This window comes from Sciurus vulgaris, assembly GCF_902686455.1.
Source record: "Sciurus vulgaris genome assembly, chromosome: 2".
In the NCBI taxonomy this organism is placed as follows: Eukaryota; Metazoa; Chordata; class Mammalia; order Rodentia; family Sciuridae; genus Sciurus; species Sciurus vulgaris.
This window is the reverse complement of record NC_136462.1, coordinates 117,311,706-117,323,823: the sequence shown is the minus strand read 5'-3', so window position 1 is coordinate 117,323,823 and position 12,118 is coordinate 117,311,706. Positions and strand designations below refer to the sequence as shown.

The 12,118-nt window shown below is 33.4% G+C and overlaps 1 protein-coding gene across 3 annotated transcripts in view; it reads left to right on the top strand.

Moving 5' to 3' along the window:
* Positions 1–12,118, top strand: part of UACA (uveal autoantigen with coiled-coil domains and ankyrin repeats) — an 85,462-nt gene that overhangs the window by 40,672 nt on the left and 32,672 nt on the right. For all 3 annotated transcript variants that reach the window (XM_079122600.1, XM_079122601.1, XM_079122599.1), the window contains exons 2-5: positions 2,020–2,153; positions 6,450–6,538; positions 9,690–9,754; positions 10,518–10,575. In XM_079122600.1, coding sequence (XP_078978726.1) covers positions 2,020–2,153; positions 6,450–6,538; positions 9,690–9,754; positions 10,518–10,575 — 346 coding nt within the window. The remainder of the gene's footprint in view (positions 1–2,019; positions 2,154–6,449; positions 6,539–9,689; positions 9,755–10,517; positions 10,576–12,118) is intronic.

Sequence of the window (12,118 nt, the reverse complement as noted above, 5' to 3'; positions counted from 1 at the left end):
CTTTTCTTCCTGATTTGCCATTAGGATTAGTGATAGAAAACAAAAATTCTTATTTATTTTCCTGGGTTTAAAAAAGCACATGATAGAATCTTAATCATCGAGCAGCATTACTGTTAACTGACACTGGATCAGAATTGAAAATGGAGTTTGATGAACTAAACTGAAAATCACATTCTAATGTGAGACTGATCCTGTTTAATGATCTTTTTTAAAAAAACCTTCCTTTGGAATTTTATGACTTTTTTGCTTTTCTCCACCAGCTAGATGGAAATAAATACTATTTTATTTTTAAGGATAAACTAATCAATTTAGAGCAAGTGTTTGTATATTTAATATGACTTAATCCCCGAGGCATTTGAAAGTGCAGTGTCTCTTAGGTCCCCTACCACTCCTCAAATCAGAGTCACTGAACTGTTTTGTCTACAGCTAAACAAAGGTGGTACCTAAAATGTAATTTGATTTTGAGCCACTAAGTCATGTTATTCTCTACTCGTAATTGTCAGTTTGAACTTTTGAAGTTAGAAAGAACTGGGTTAATCTCTAAATTGTTACTAATTTCAGAAGACAATTATGAGGTCTGTAGGTACTTGAACCAGGGTCCATTAAAATACTGAATTTCAAGAGTGTGTTAAAATTTTAATGTATTCACGTTTTTTATACACAATTTTAATATTTTTAATGAGTACTTTGATATTTAGCAAGAAAATTGGTGGCTTTTCTCTTTTCTTTCTTTTTTTTTTTTGGTTCAGAAAGGATCCTAGATATAAAATAAGCTTGCTAATTAAACATTTAGAGAACCTGCAAGTAAGTCTTTTTGCCCCCCAGAAGTTTGTTATGGTATTTGTGAGCATAGTGTTTGCTTTATAAGTTATGTGAAAAATGTGTAGATATTTTTTGTTCTAGAAATAGTACTGGATTTAGCACATAATTTATTTTATTTTAAAAGGTTAAAATCTTGAATGTGTAAATAACATGTATTTTATTTCTGTGTTCTTTAATTTCTGTTTACTGAGAAATATTGTCTTAAATAAACTTTCTTCAAAGATAAAGATAACCTTGGCACAATTAAATATATATACAAATATATATTAAATATTGAAATATGCATATATTTAAATATATACATCCTCTTATTTAAAAAACTACCTTTGAGCTTCCTTTTTAAAATGTGTACTGAAGTTTTGTTAAAAATCTTTTTAAATTATAAAAGTAAAATGTGCTGAATGTAAAAAAAAAGAAAAAATGAAAGTCATCTCTAATTTTACTATTTAGGATTCTAAGAAATTAATACTTTAGAGTCTTCCTAGTTTTTTCTGTGTAGAAGTTTCTTTTTATCCTAATTTATAAACCTGATGAATTTCTTTCTGTATTGACTATGTGCGTGTGTGTGCACGTGTGTGCATGTGCGTGCGCGTGTGCATGTGCGCACGTACGATTTGCCTCTATAAATGTATTTCTAACCGTACCTTTAAATAATTGGGAGAGGAATATGGTTTCTTAAAATGTATACAGATTCTGTGGCTAACAGACAGTCCTGGGAGCTGAATCTGAAAGTGTTATTTGGAGAATAGGAAAAGCAACTGACTTGGGAACCACAAATCAAGATTGGGCTTGGCCACTTCAGTCATTTAATGTCCCCAGAGCATTGACTCTCCACATCCGTTCAGTGGAGAAGATAATTTTAGTTTACTAGGGTTTTGGGGGTTGTTTATGCCTGGCACAGGGTGGCAGTTTAGTAATTATTAATTTCCTTTCTTTCCCTGAGGACAAAGAGAACAGGACAGAGAACATGAGAAGCATACTTTTTCTCAAAAGTATAACATAAAGTATACTTGAATGTCATGTGTCCTGGGAAGGTTTTGTAACTGCTGTTCTACCAAAGTTAGCACAGCAGGGAGAAGGAAGTTTGGGATGCTGTTGGAAAAGGAGTGATGTCTTATGCAGCACCGCTTTCCCTTCTTTTTTCCTTCCTTCTCCACAGAATCTTACTAATAGACTATCCCATGTTTCCTTTTGTAGCATGCAGCAGATTGGAATAAATATGATGACCGGTTGATGAAAGCCGCAGAGAGAGGGGATGTAGAAAAAGTATCCTCAATCCTTGCTAAAAAGGGAGTCAATCCAGGCAAACTAGATGTGGAGGGCAGATCTGCGTAAGTATTGCCCAAGATAAAAGCACGTCTGAAGGAAATTTGGGTAAAATGTTGGGATACAAATGAAATTTGTGAATCATGGTTATCAATTTTTAATTAAGAAGTCTTTACCAAAATTCACACTGCTTAAACTTTCAAACAGCGGGGTGTGGAGGTACCCACCTGTAATCCCAGCTGTGCAGGAGGCTGAAGCAGGAGGATTGTGAGTTCAAAGCCAGCCTCAGCAACTTAGTGAGGCTCTAAGCAACTCAGCAAGACCCTGTCTCTAAATAATAATTAAGAAAAAAAATTTTTTTTAATAAAAAGGGCTTGGGATGTGGCTCAGTGGTTAAGTGCCTTTCAATCCCTGGTACCAGAACAAAACAAAACAAAACAAAACCTTTCAAACAAACTAATAAGTGTTCTAATTTAAAAGATTCTCAAGCTAAAGAGAGAACACCAGAATACTCTGACAGTCTAGCTGTTTAGGCCCAGTAGTAAATCGCAACTTGTGGTTATTTAATGCATTTTCACTTATGAGATTTTTTTCATGTTACCATATTTGATCTTCAGGGCAGCCCTATAAAAGAAGTAGAAAAAAGTTTACAGAAGTTACATAGTTTGCTTTAATCTCATGGAAAGTCACAGAACTAGGATGTGAACCCAAGCTTTTGACTTTGAAGAATTCTATAAATTTTATTGTCTTTCCCCCAAGTCCCCAATCTTTTTTTTTTTTAACTTTACTGGGGAGGACAGCTGACTAGTTTATGTGCTTATGAACCATGTGTCTTTTCCCCCACCCATCCCAAATCTTCATTGCTTCCCTTCCTGTTGAGGGTGGGGAGCAGTTGGTTTAAAGGGTAGATCTAGATTCTGTTAAGACTCTTTATAATTATAGCATATATCTGGGCATCCTTCCAAGTTAGAGGTGAAAAGTCCCATTTCCTAAAATTCCTCAGTCTTAAACTTGCCGTTTATTCGAATATTATAGGTGGAAACCAAAGACTAAATATAGAAATGAATATTAGGAAGTGAATAGTTAATGTTTGATGGGGGTCATTAGCTTGGAATGCTTAGACTTTTAAATATAGTAAAAATAGTAAGTAAACATGAGTATAAATAATTTTTAAGATAATAAAAATTTGAAATAAATGATGAAGTTTGAAAAGTTAAAATTTAAAAGTTTATAGTATTTTAATTTCATCAAGTTGTAACTTGATAGTTACAGATACATTGGGTATTTTTGCCTTCCCCTGTTTTTTCTAAATTTTAAGTTATTTATGAAAATGAACTCACAGTAGAAATAATTAAAATTTAGTATCTGTGTTTTTGTTTTTCCAGAAACTCTAAGATGTTAAAAGATAAAGGGAGTCTTCTGTAGTATGAAACTCTTTGCTGAAACCTTATTTCTTTAATTCAGCTCATCCCTGTTTTGAGTGTTTTGAATGGATGATCATTTGAGTATTTGTTTGAATTTTTGGATCTACAGTTCAGTTTTGAGTGAAATTATTTGTAATAACAAAGTATAAAATTTAGTATCATTTGATGAACTTTGAATTCCAGTTTGCAAAATAAATGAATAGAATTAATCTTTGAGGTTTTCACTAAAAGTAGAATTCTTCCTGGGATTCATGGGATAAAATATTTCCTATTTTTATTCACACACATAAACTATATTCCTCCTTAATTAAAGCAGTTCATATTTAGTCAAGTATAGGACATTACAAATATATCTTCTGTATTATCTGTAATTATAAAAACAATTTTATTCTGATTTTTTTTAAATTTTGAAATTTAAAGCAAAAGTAACAAGTGCTTCTTGATTTCAGTGTTATTCAACAAATGAAATATTTGATGCCTAGCCATTGTCACTGCAAGGATCTATTTTTTTCGGAGCTTCCAACCCCAAATAGTCAGGTTCACCAAGGATCCCACCACCAACTGTAGAATGTGGAATCTAGTTCCTCACTCCCCATCTACTCATGGCTTTCAAAGTGGTGGTCAGCCTCTCAGCTACTCGGCTGCTCTCTCTGGAATCAGCAGACACTCACAGGGAAAAAGTAGCCTGAGCCTCAGATACTAAGCTCACCCCTCTGGACATCTGTCTTCTTTCCCTTGCATCCTGACCCAGTCATTTTTTTTTTTTTTTTTCTCCTTTTTTCTTTTGCAATGCTAGGGATTGAATCCAGGGCTTTGTGCTTTTGAGGCAGGCACTCTACCAACTGAGCTATATCCTCAGCCCTATTTCTTCACTATCCATTTAGCTTACCATTACCCTTGAGCACATACTTATATTTTGTGCAGCTTTTCTAGTTGTCCTCAGAGGTACTGATCGTCCAAATTACCTATATCTTCCATTATGGAAGCAGAAGTTCATATCTTGTTTCTTAAAAAGAAAACTTAAGAGTTGATATTTTAATTGCAAAAAAGTATTTTTGTGAAGCAGGTTTTCATATTTCCTTTACAATTTTTTGCTCACATCTTAATGATTGATGTATCTTCTTTCTGAAGCACATTTACTATTTATAGCATACCAATATTAATAAGCCATTATAGATTTGTTCTGATTTCTGACTTTTAGTATGTCCTCCTTATGATTTTGATTGATTTTGAAGAAAGGGGTCTTCTAAACTTTGTGAACCAAGAAGTGAAAACAAGCAAACAAATAAACAGTGTTATCGCCAAGATCATTGGGAGGCTTAGTATCTATGTGGGAAGGAAATTAGTGGTGCCTAAAAGGCTTTCATGGTGCATTGCATAGTATAATTCACTACTTCAGTGTTGCAGAGAGATTGAACAATATCCTCAGCCTTAATTATTCTACTAAAAGGAGAACTAATCTGACTGTTAAGAACAGTATACACCTTTTACCACAAACATCTATTTTTCTTTAATTCAGATTGTGTTCAAACTTTTTTTTTTTTTTTTTTTTTTAGGAGTATTTGGTCTCTAGTTTGCATTTTATCTGCCATAATAGTAGAGTCACACACTGAGTATCATAATACCTGGAAATTAATTTGCAAGCTGTCTTCAAAGTTTGTCCCTAAGTATTTAGTTATTCAAGTATTTCAGGGTCTACCACCTGTCTTGAACTTGATTCTGGGGCTATAATAGGAAGGAAAATGGATAAAATCTCTGCATTTATTGAGTTTTCAATTATTAGGAGGAGACTGATATACTACAAAGAAAGTAAGCATTGAATTTATATATTATGAAAACGTTAAGTTTAATATAAAATAATAAGGCAGGGATAGGGGAACTAGAAGTACTAAGCTTTCAGGGACAGGGGGATCATAAAACTTTCCAAACTTTTCCAGGATGCACCCTGGATTGAGAGAGTGATGCCGAGTACATCTGTATCCAGGCTCCCTGGGGAGCACTTTCATATCCTTCATCTCCTGGCGTCTTCAGAGTGGTTATTGTACTTGTTCAGACCCTCCGTTCTCTTTCAACCTGAGTTCAAGTGGCCTTTGCCAACAACTCCTACATTATTTACCACTTTGAATTTGATAGTCAATGCAGGTTTTAGTGCTCCCAGAAGGTTTCTGTAAATGTTTGTTGATTAATAAAGTAGGTGGTCAAAGAAATAATGGAATGTTTTGTTAACTGATGTCTTGAATCTTTGATGCCTTCAAGTTAGTTTCTTAAGCAGGTTTGACTTGCCGTTTAAGGAAAATCATTCAATTATGCCTGTTTGTGTGAAACTTAACCAATCATGAAGGTCTGTAAGCAAGAGGAAGAGTTAGGTGGTAGTCACTGGGAAGAAGGCACCGGTTCTTTTGTAGCTTTTAAAGGTCATTTTGCTTGCTTTGAAGGCTTTTCTATGTTGGGTTTAGTTTCATAATTGTGAAGAGAAGGGATAAATGTTTTGATGTGTCTTTGACACAGGATTCTGCTATAACTTTTTTTTTTTTTTTGGCATTTTCAGTATATTTGAAATGAAACAAAACAATCTAAATAGAAATCTTTCAGTGTACATTTATTATTCAAGCACTAGTGCTTTTGCTATTGAAATGATAAATTATGGAGTTAATGGTATTATGGTATAAATTTTCTCTTATTAAGGCTATGGATATTAGAATAATCACTGGTTCTAAGGAGTTATTCTGGAATACATTGGCATGTTACAGAAATCCAACTTTGGAGCATATAAAATTTCAGATTTTTGAATTAGAGATGCTCAATCTGTGTAGGTGTTCTAATATATCCTTTAAATGTGTGTGTGGGGTGTGTGTTTTGAATAAAGAATGACATGAATGTAACATTTAAATTACCTTTGGTAGGTTCCATGGCTTAACTTATTTTCTTTTTGCTTAGCTTCCATGTGGTGGCCTCAAAGGGGAATCTTGAGTGTTTGAATGCCATCCTTATACATGGAATTGACATTACAACCAGTGACACTGCAGGTATGTTTACCTCCATAGTCAATAACAAAGCATAAAAGAGATTACAAACAATGTCCACTGCTTTGTGGGTGTGTGTGAGTGTGTGTGTGCGTGCGCATACCTGCTGCAGTTGAATTCAGGGCCTTGCACATGCAAGGCAAGTGCTCTACTTCTGAGGTATATTCCTGGCCATTTAATTAGTGTTAATCAGACCTGAAGAGAAGTCCTTACTTTTCTGTGTTCAAATAGTTGAGAAAAGGTTTACTTCTGAGGTATCAAGTATAGGGAAATGATGCAAAAGGATTACCGGACTGATGAGCAGTGTGAGACCTGTACTATGGTGCTGGTGTTAGTAGTGTTACGAGATCCTAAAATCTCAGACTTTTAATAATCTTTAGGGACTAATGAGTTGATATTCATATTTTATTCCATGAGTCCTCTGTGTCATGAGGTCATTTGACATTAAGCTAGACATTTTTTGTGATGGAGAACTAACCACCTCAAAACAGCAACAACCTCAACAATAATGATAGTAGCAAGGATAGCTGACATTTATATAATATTTATACACCTGCTCTACTAAGCTGCTAAATAGGCACTTTACACGCTTCACTTGTGTTAACTCATTTTATCCCCACATTAACTCAGTGAGGTGTGAGGCACTGAACTGTTAAGTACCTTGCCCAAGGCCCTGCAGTGGATGAGTTGCAGTCAGTCTGTGTTCTTAGCCATTATGCCTCATAGGGAACCCAGTCTGTTTGCTTAGCTATATTTATTGAATTTTTTTTTAAACAGTGGAAATCTTTTTTACTTGATCTTCTGTTTACACTTAGTTATATCTGTGTCTATCCTTTAAAATTGTGTAGCATAAATTTGCATATCAAAGGTAAGACCTGTAAGTATTTGAATATAGCTGTGGGTTTTTACCAATGAGAGCGTTACTTTTCATTTTATCAGGATAACCATTCCCACTTCTCTGGCACTCTTTAACAGCTTAGAACTTGTAATTCTGCTTTATTGGTCAGTTAAATATAGAAATTGACCCAGAGCACAGACTTTGCTTAACATCTTTAATATTTTATCCTATGGCTGTCTGTATGGGCAAATAAATACATTAACCAGTGTTGTATTTAGAAATAAAACAGAAAGGGAGACAAAGAGATCACAAATGAGTTAGTGAGGAAAATCTTTACCTAAACATACATGAAATTTTAAATTAAAAACCAAACAATTTATTATCCATGTTTGAAGTCCAAGAAATGTGTTTATTATAGGAGTATTCCCATACATCGATGAAGGTATACATATTCTTAGAAATTTTAGACTAAAATTATACGTCTTCAGAACTTTTAAGACTATAGTGCTGATTCCAAGTCAAATGTGTGTTTTTCTTGTTTTTGTCTGTATCCTTTCTGTTCTGGACATTTTTGCCTTGTGGCTAATCTGTGACTTTTTCCCTGCCTCCTTCAGTACAGATCTAACTCAGATGCTTTCCCAAGCTCAGCAGACATTGTTTCATATACTACATTCCAACATATTCTAAATTCTTCCTGTCTTTTGTTTATGCTGCTGTTTAGCTACATTTTTATTTGATTCTTTGTTTGTCTCTAGAGATGTCTTTTCTTGAAGACAAGGACATTTCTGAGTTGTTGCTGTATTTGCTATAATCCAGATGTGGATATTTGATTTAAAATATTTATGTAAACTAATCCAACTTCTGTTTTGTATAAAAGTGATTTAAATTGAAAGGTTTCCTCTCCTTCCCAATCCCTTTGGTGTTTCCCTTAAAAATTGTACATTTTAGATCTGATATTCCCTTGATTTTTTTGCTGCTATATATCGTGTCTGGATTGGGTATTCCCTTAGGCCTTTTTATGTAATCAGCTTTCTGCAGCATTTTGTTGGAACACCAGAGACTCACCACTCTGCCTCATTCCACCACTTCCATTCCATGCTATTTGCCAGTTATTTTTGTCACTTTTCACAATGTAAAATGTTTCTCAGAAACTTGTCCATTAACAGTGCTAAATTGAAATTTGAAATGATCACATATTACTGACTGAAATTAGAAGAGATTGGGTGTGGCTGATATATTGTATCTGTGTTTGATCTCACTGTGTTTTGCCCTAGAATCTTATTAACCAGCAACAGAAAAGTGATCAGACCCTGGAAAAATCTAACCACTTTACCTAAACTGACTGGGAATTGAAAACCAATTTATTTATCCATCAAAATGATCAGAATATAAATTACTTTTCTAGTAGAAAGGTGTACTTGCAAAGTCAAGTTATGTTTTAAGAAATTTGTGTTTAGAGGAAAGTTAAGAGCATTAAAAATTGGAAGGTAGTTAATTAGTTAAACTCTTGTATTTTTCACCATTCTAGAGAGATGAATATATTCCATGCTTGTATAATTATATCATAATGGATTCTACTGTCGTGTATAACTAAAGAGAACCAGTTTAAAAAAAAGAGAGAGAGATGAATGTGTAAAGAAACATAATTAGGAGAGAAATTTTGGAGGTAGGCTGTTCTCTGCAAGTTTACTTTTCCCAGAATTCAAAGTCAGCTTTTCAAATCATCTGGTAACCTTTCCTCCCTAATCCCTTTGGCATTTCTTTTAAAATATGTATAAAATTGCACATTTTAGTACACATTATATTTGAACAAGTTGTCTGATGTTCAGAGATATAGTCTCATAATGGCCTTTGAGTTCTAACTGAAGTATGAAAATTAGAGAAAAACCTTTCTATGACTTGTACTTAACTTTTTCCATTATTGCTGCCCACACTGCCTAATTGGAAATGTTACATGAAATCTGCTATTTCTTTCCTTCTCTCCTCTCCCCATTCTCTTTTTTCTCCCTTCCCCCATTCTTCCCTATGCCAGTATTTAACTACCTACTTTGTCTTAGACACTGCTGGTAGGTTCTGGAGATTCAGTGGTGAATAGGACAAAGTTCCAGTTCTTTTGGATTTGTATGTTGATTTTTCTTTCCATCTTCATTGTTTTGTGTGCTTATTTTTCTCATTAAAATATCAGACTAAATGAAAAATCATAGTAACTGAAAACCTGCTTACAAATTAAGTATCCTGTCCATTAATTTTGGAATAATCATTTCTCTAAAAATTGATGTATGAAGGAAATAATCCTTCACATAATTTCTTTTTTAGGGAGAAATGCTCTTCATCTGGCTGCTAAGTATGGACATGCATTGTGCCTGCAAAAACTTCTACAGGTAGTAGAAGTGGTTAAAACTTTAGTTTTATTATTTGACTGAAAATATAAATGTTTTTAATGTATTTTGGAATTTGAGTTCAAAGAAAATGATAGGCTAACTTTGACTCTTAGCTTACATGATATTTTTCCATCATTTGTGAAGGAATGTGAACAATAAAGAATAAAAACTCTAAAGGAAGTGAATTGCATAACTCAGTGTATTAAAAATAAATAACAAAGACTTGACCTTCCTGTTGACATTAGTTGGAGATAGGAATTTTCTGTTGTCTAGAATATGGCCTAACATAAAGGGATAGAAGATAGGATTTATATATTTCTATACAAATGTAGATAACTTTGACTACATAATATTAACATTATTAAACTTTTAATCAGGCAACCAAAAAATTCTATGAACTAGTTGACTGAATTTAGGTTTTAGTCAACAGGTCCACCACTAAATTTCACAGCAGAATCAATTTGTCCTTATTTAGTAGTTTGTTTTAAATCTCACTGAAAAAAAAAAAATCATGTATTTTCAATATTCCATGCTATTGTAATATACCATATGTTTCCCATGTGGTGAAATACTGTTAAATTTACAGTCATATCATGTTATTATATTTGTTTCATGTCAAAATATTTGCTAGATTGTCTAAAAGTCTTAAGTTTCTTTGATATGTGGAATATTTTAAGATTAAATAACAGCTGTTCATTTGAGTCTGGATATTGAATTTTAAAACAAAACCGTCTCAGATCACCAAGTTTCTGTGTCTTAACAGTACAATTGTCCTACCGAACATGTAGACCTGCAGGGAAGAACTGCACTTCATGATGCAGGTAAGCAAAGGTTTCATGTGGACACAAGTGTTTGTTAAAACAGCTAGTCATTTAAAGTAATGTCAAGGTTTTAACATGTATATATTGGTATAATTCATGGTGAAACAAGGAAAGTTATACATTTTTGTATATACTCAAATTTGAAATTTATTAGGTTGTATAGTTTGAAAAGATTGATTCAATAATTATTTACAGGCCAGTTTTCTAGCTAGTAAAGGCACAAAGATAAATATGGCATATCCTGCTGTATTTATCCAAGCACTGTGTGTGTGTGTGTGTGTGTGTTTGGGAATTGGTAAGATAAATTGGAAGGAGGAAAGATTTTTATTTCTAAAGTTGTATCTACCTAATCAGCATGTCTAAACCTTATTTTTCTAACTTGGAAAATAAAGTTAATAATACTATTACAATAAATGGTTATAATTAAAACATAAACAGTGCCTGAAATAATGATGGTGGTTGTTTTGATTTAGAGGTGTCAGTGCTGAATTTCATATTGCTGTAATGTGCTATATATAAAGAAATTACTAGTAGTCTCACAGATTTTATTATTCACACTTATGTGTCAAACTCGTGTGAATTATTTTTTAGGTATCATAAAAAAATACATTGAAAAAGTTAGATGTTTATGCGTTTTTGGAGTAAAAGACAGCTTGACTTCTTGCCTAATTCTTCTAAGTCTGAAATTCCTATAGTTTACTGGAAGGAAATAAAGTAATCTACCTTCTCTTTTCATGTGTAGGGAATATTTGCATGACTTAAAGTGGTCTACATTAAAGATGCACTTCAATTTCCTGCAATTTTTTATACCTTAATTTTCTTTCACTTTTTCTTTTTTGCATTTTAGGTGCTTTTCTATTTTTCTCACTTGATGCATTTTCTTCTCTTTTATTTTTACATAGAATGATATTATTTGCAAAGCATTTTCATGTACATTGTCATTTGAGCCTCACAATGAGCCTGTGAGTTACTATGAATTTTATTCCCTTTATTTAGAACCGGTAACACCTGATCAATTGAAATCTTATTATTTGTTGAATACATTTATTGATAGTATGGAGATCTTTTTGCTTTACCAAAAGAACTCCAATATTAGCTTCTTAAAAAAAAAAAAAAAAAAAAAAAAAAACTTGTCAAGTGTGGTATAGGTTGGCATGGTGACTCATGGTCATTCCTGTACTGAATTCTTCCCATCTTGTTGCTACTCTGTCTTCTGGGTATCTCCCTCAACTGTGTGGTTGAAGCAGTTATAGTCATGTCTGTGGGGGTCTAGCAGTGAATGGAAAGGGAACATGAGTGGACCACATGCCCAAAGTCTAAGACCCAGTCTTAGAAGTGATTCATATTCTCCTGATAAAAACAAAGCCAGGTGGCTATTTTTAATCTATAAAAGGGGCTCAGAAATATTGTTTCTAGATGACTAGTCAAGTTATTACACAGTAGAGAAGAGGAGAACAGATTTTGGTAAAATTGCAATTTCTGCTAGACCCTACTCCCCACGCATAGAACCCTTCATCCCTGTCTCAAGGGCAAGAATACATAA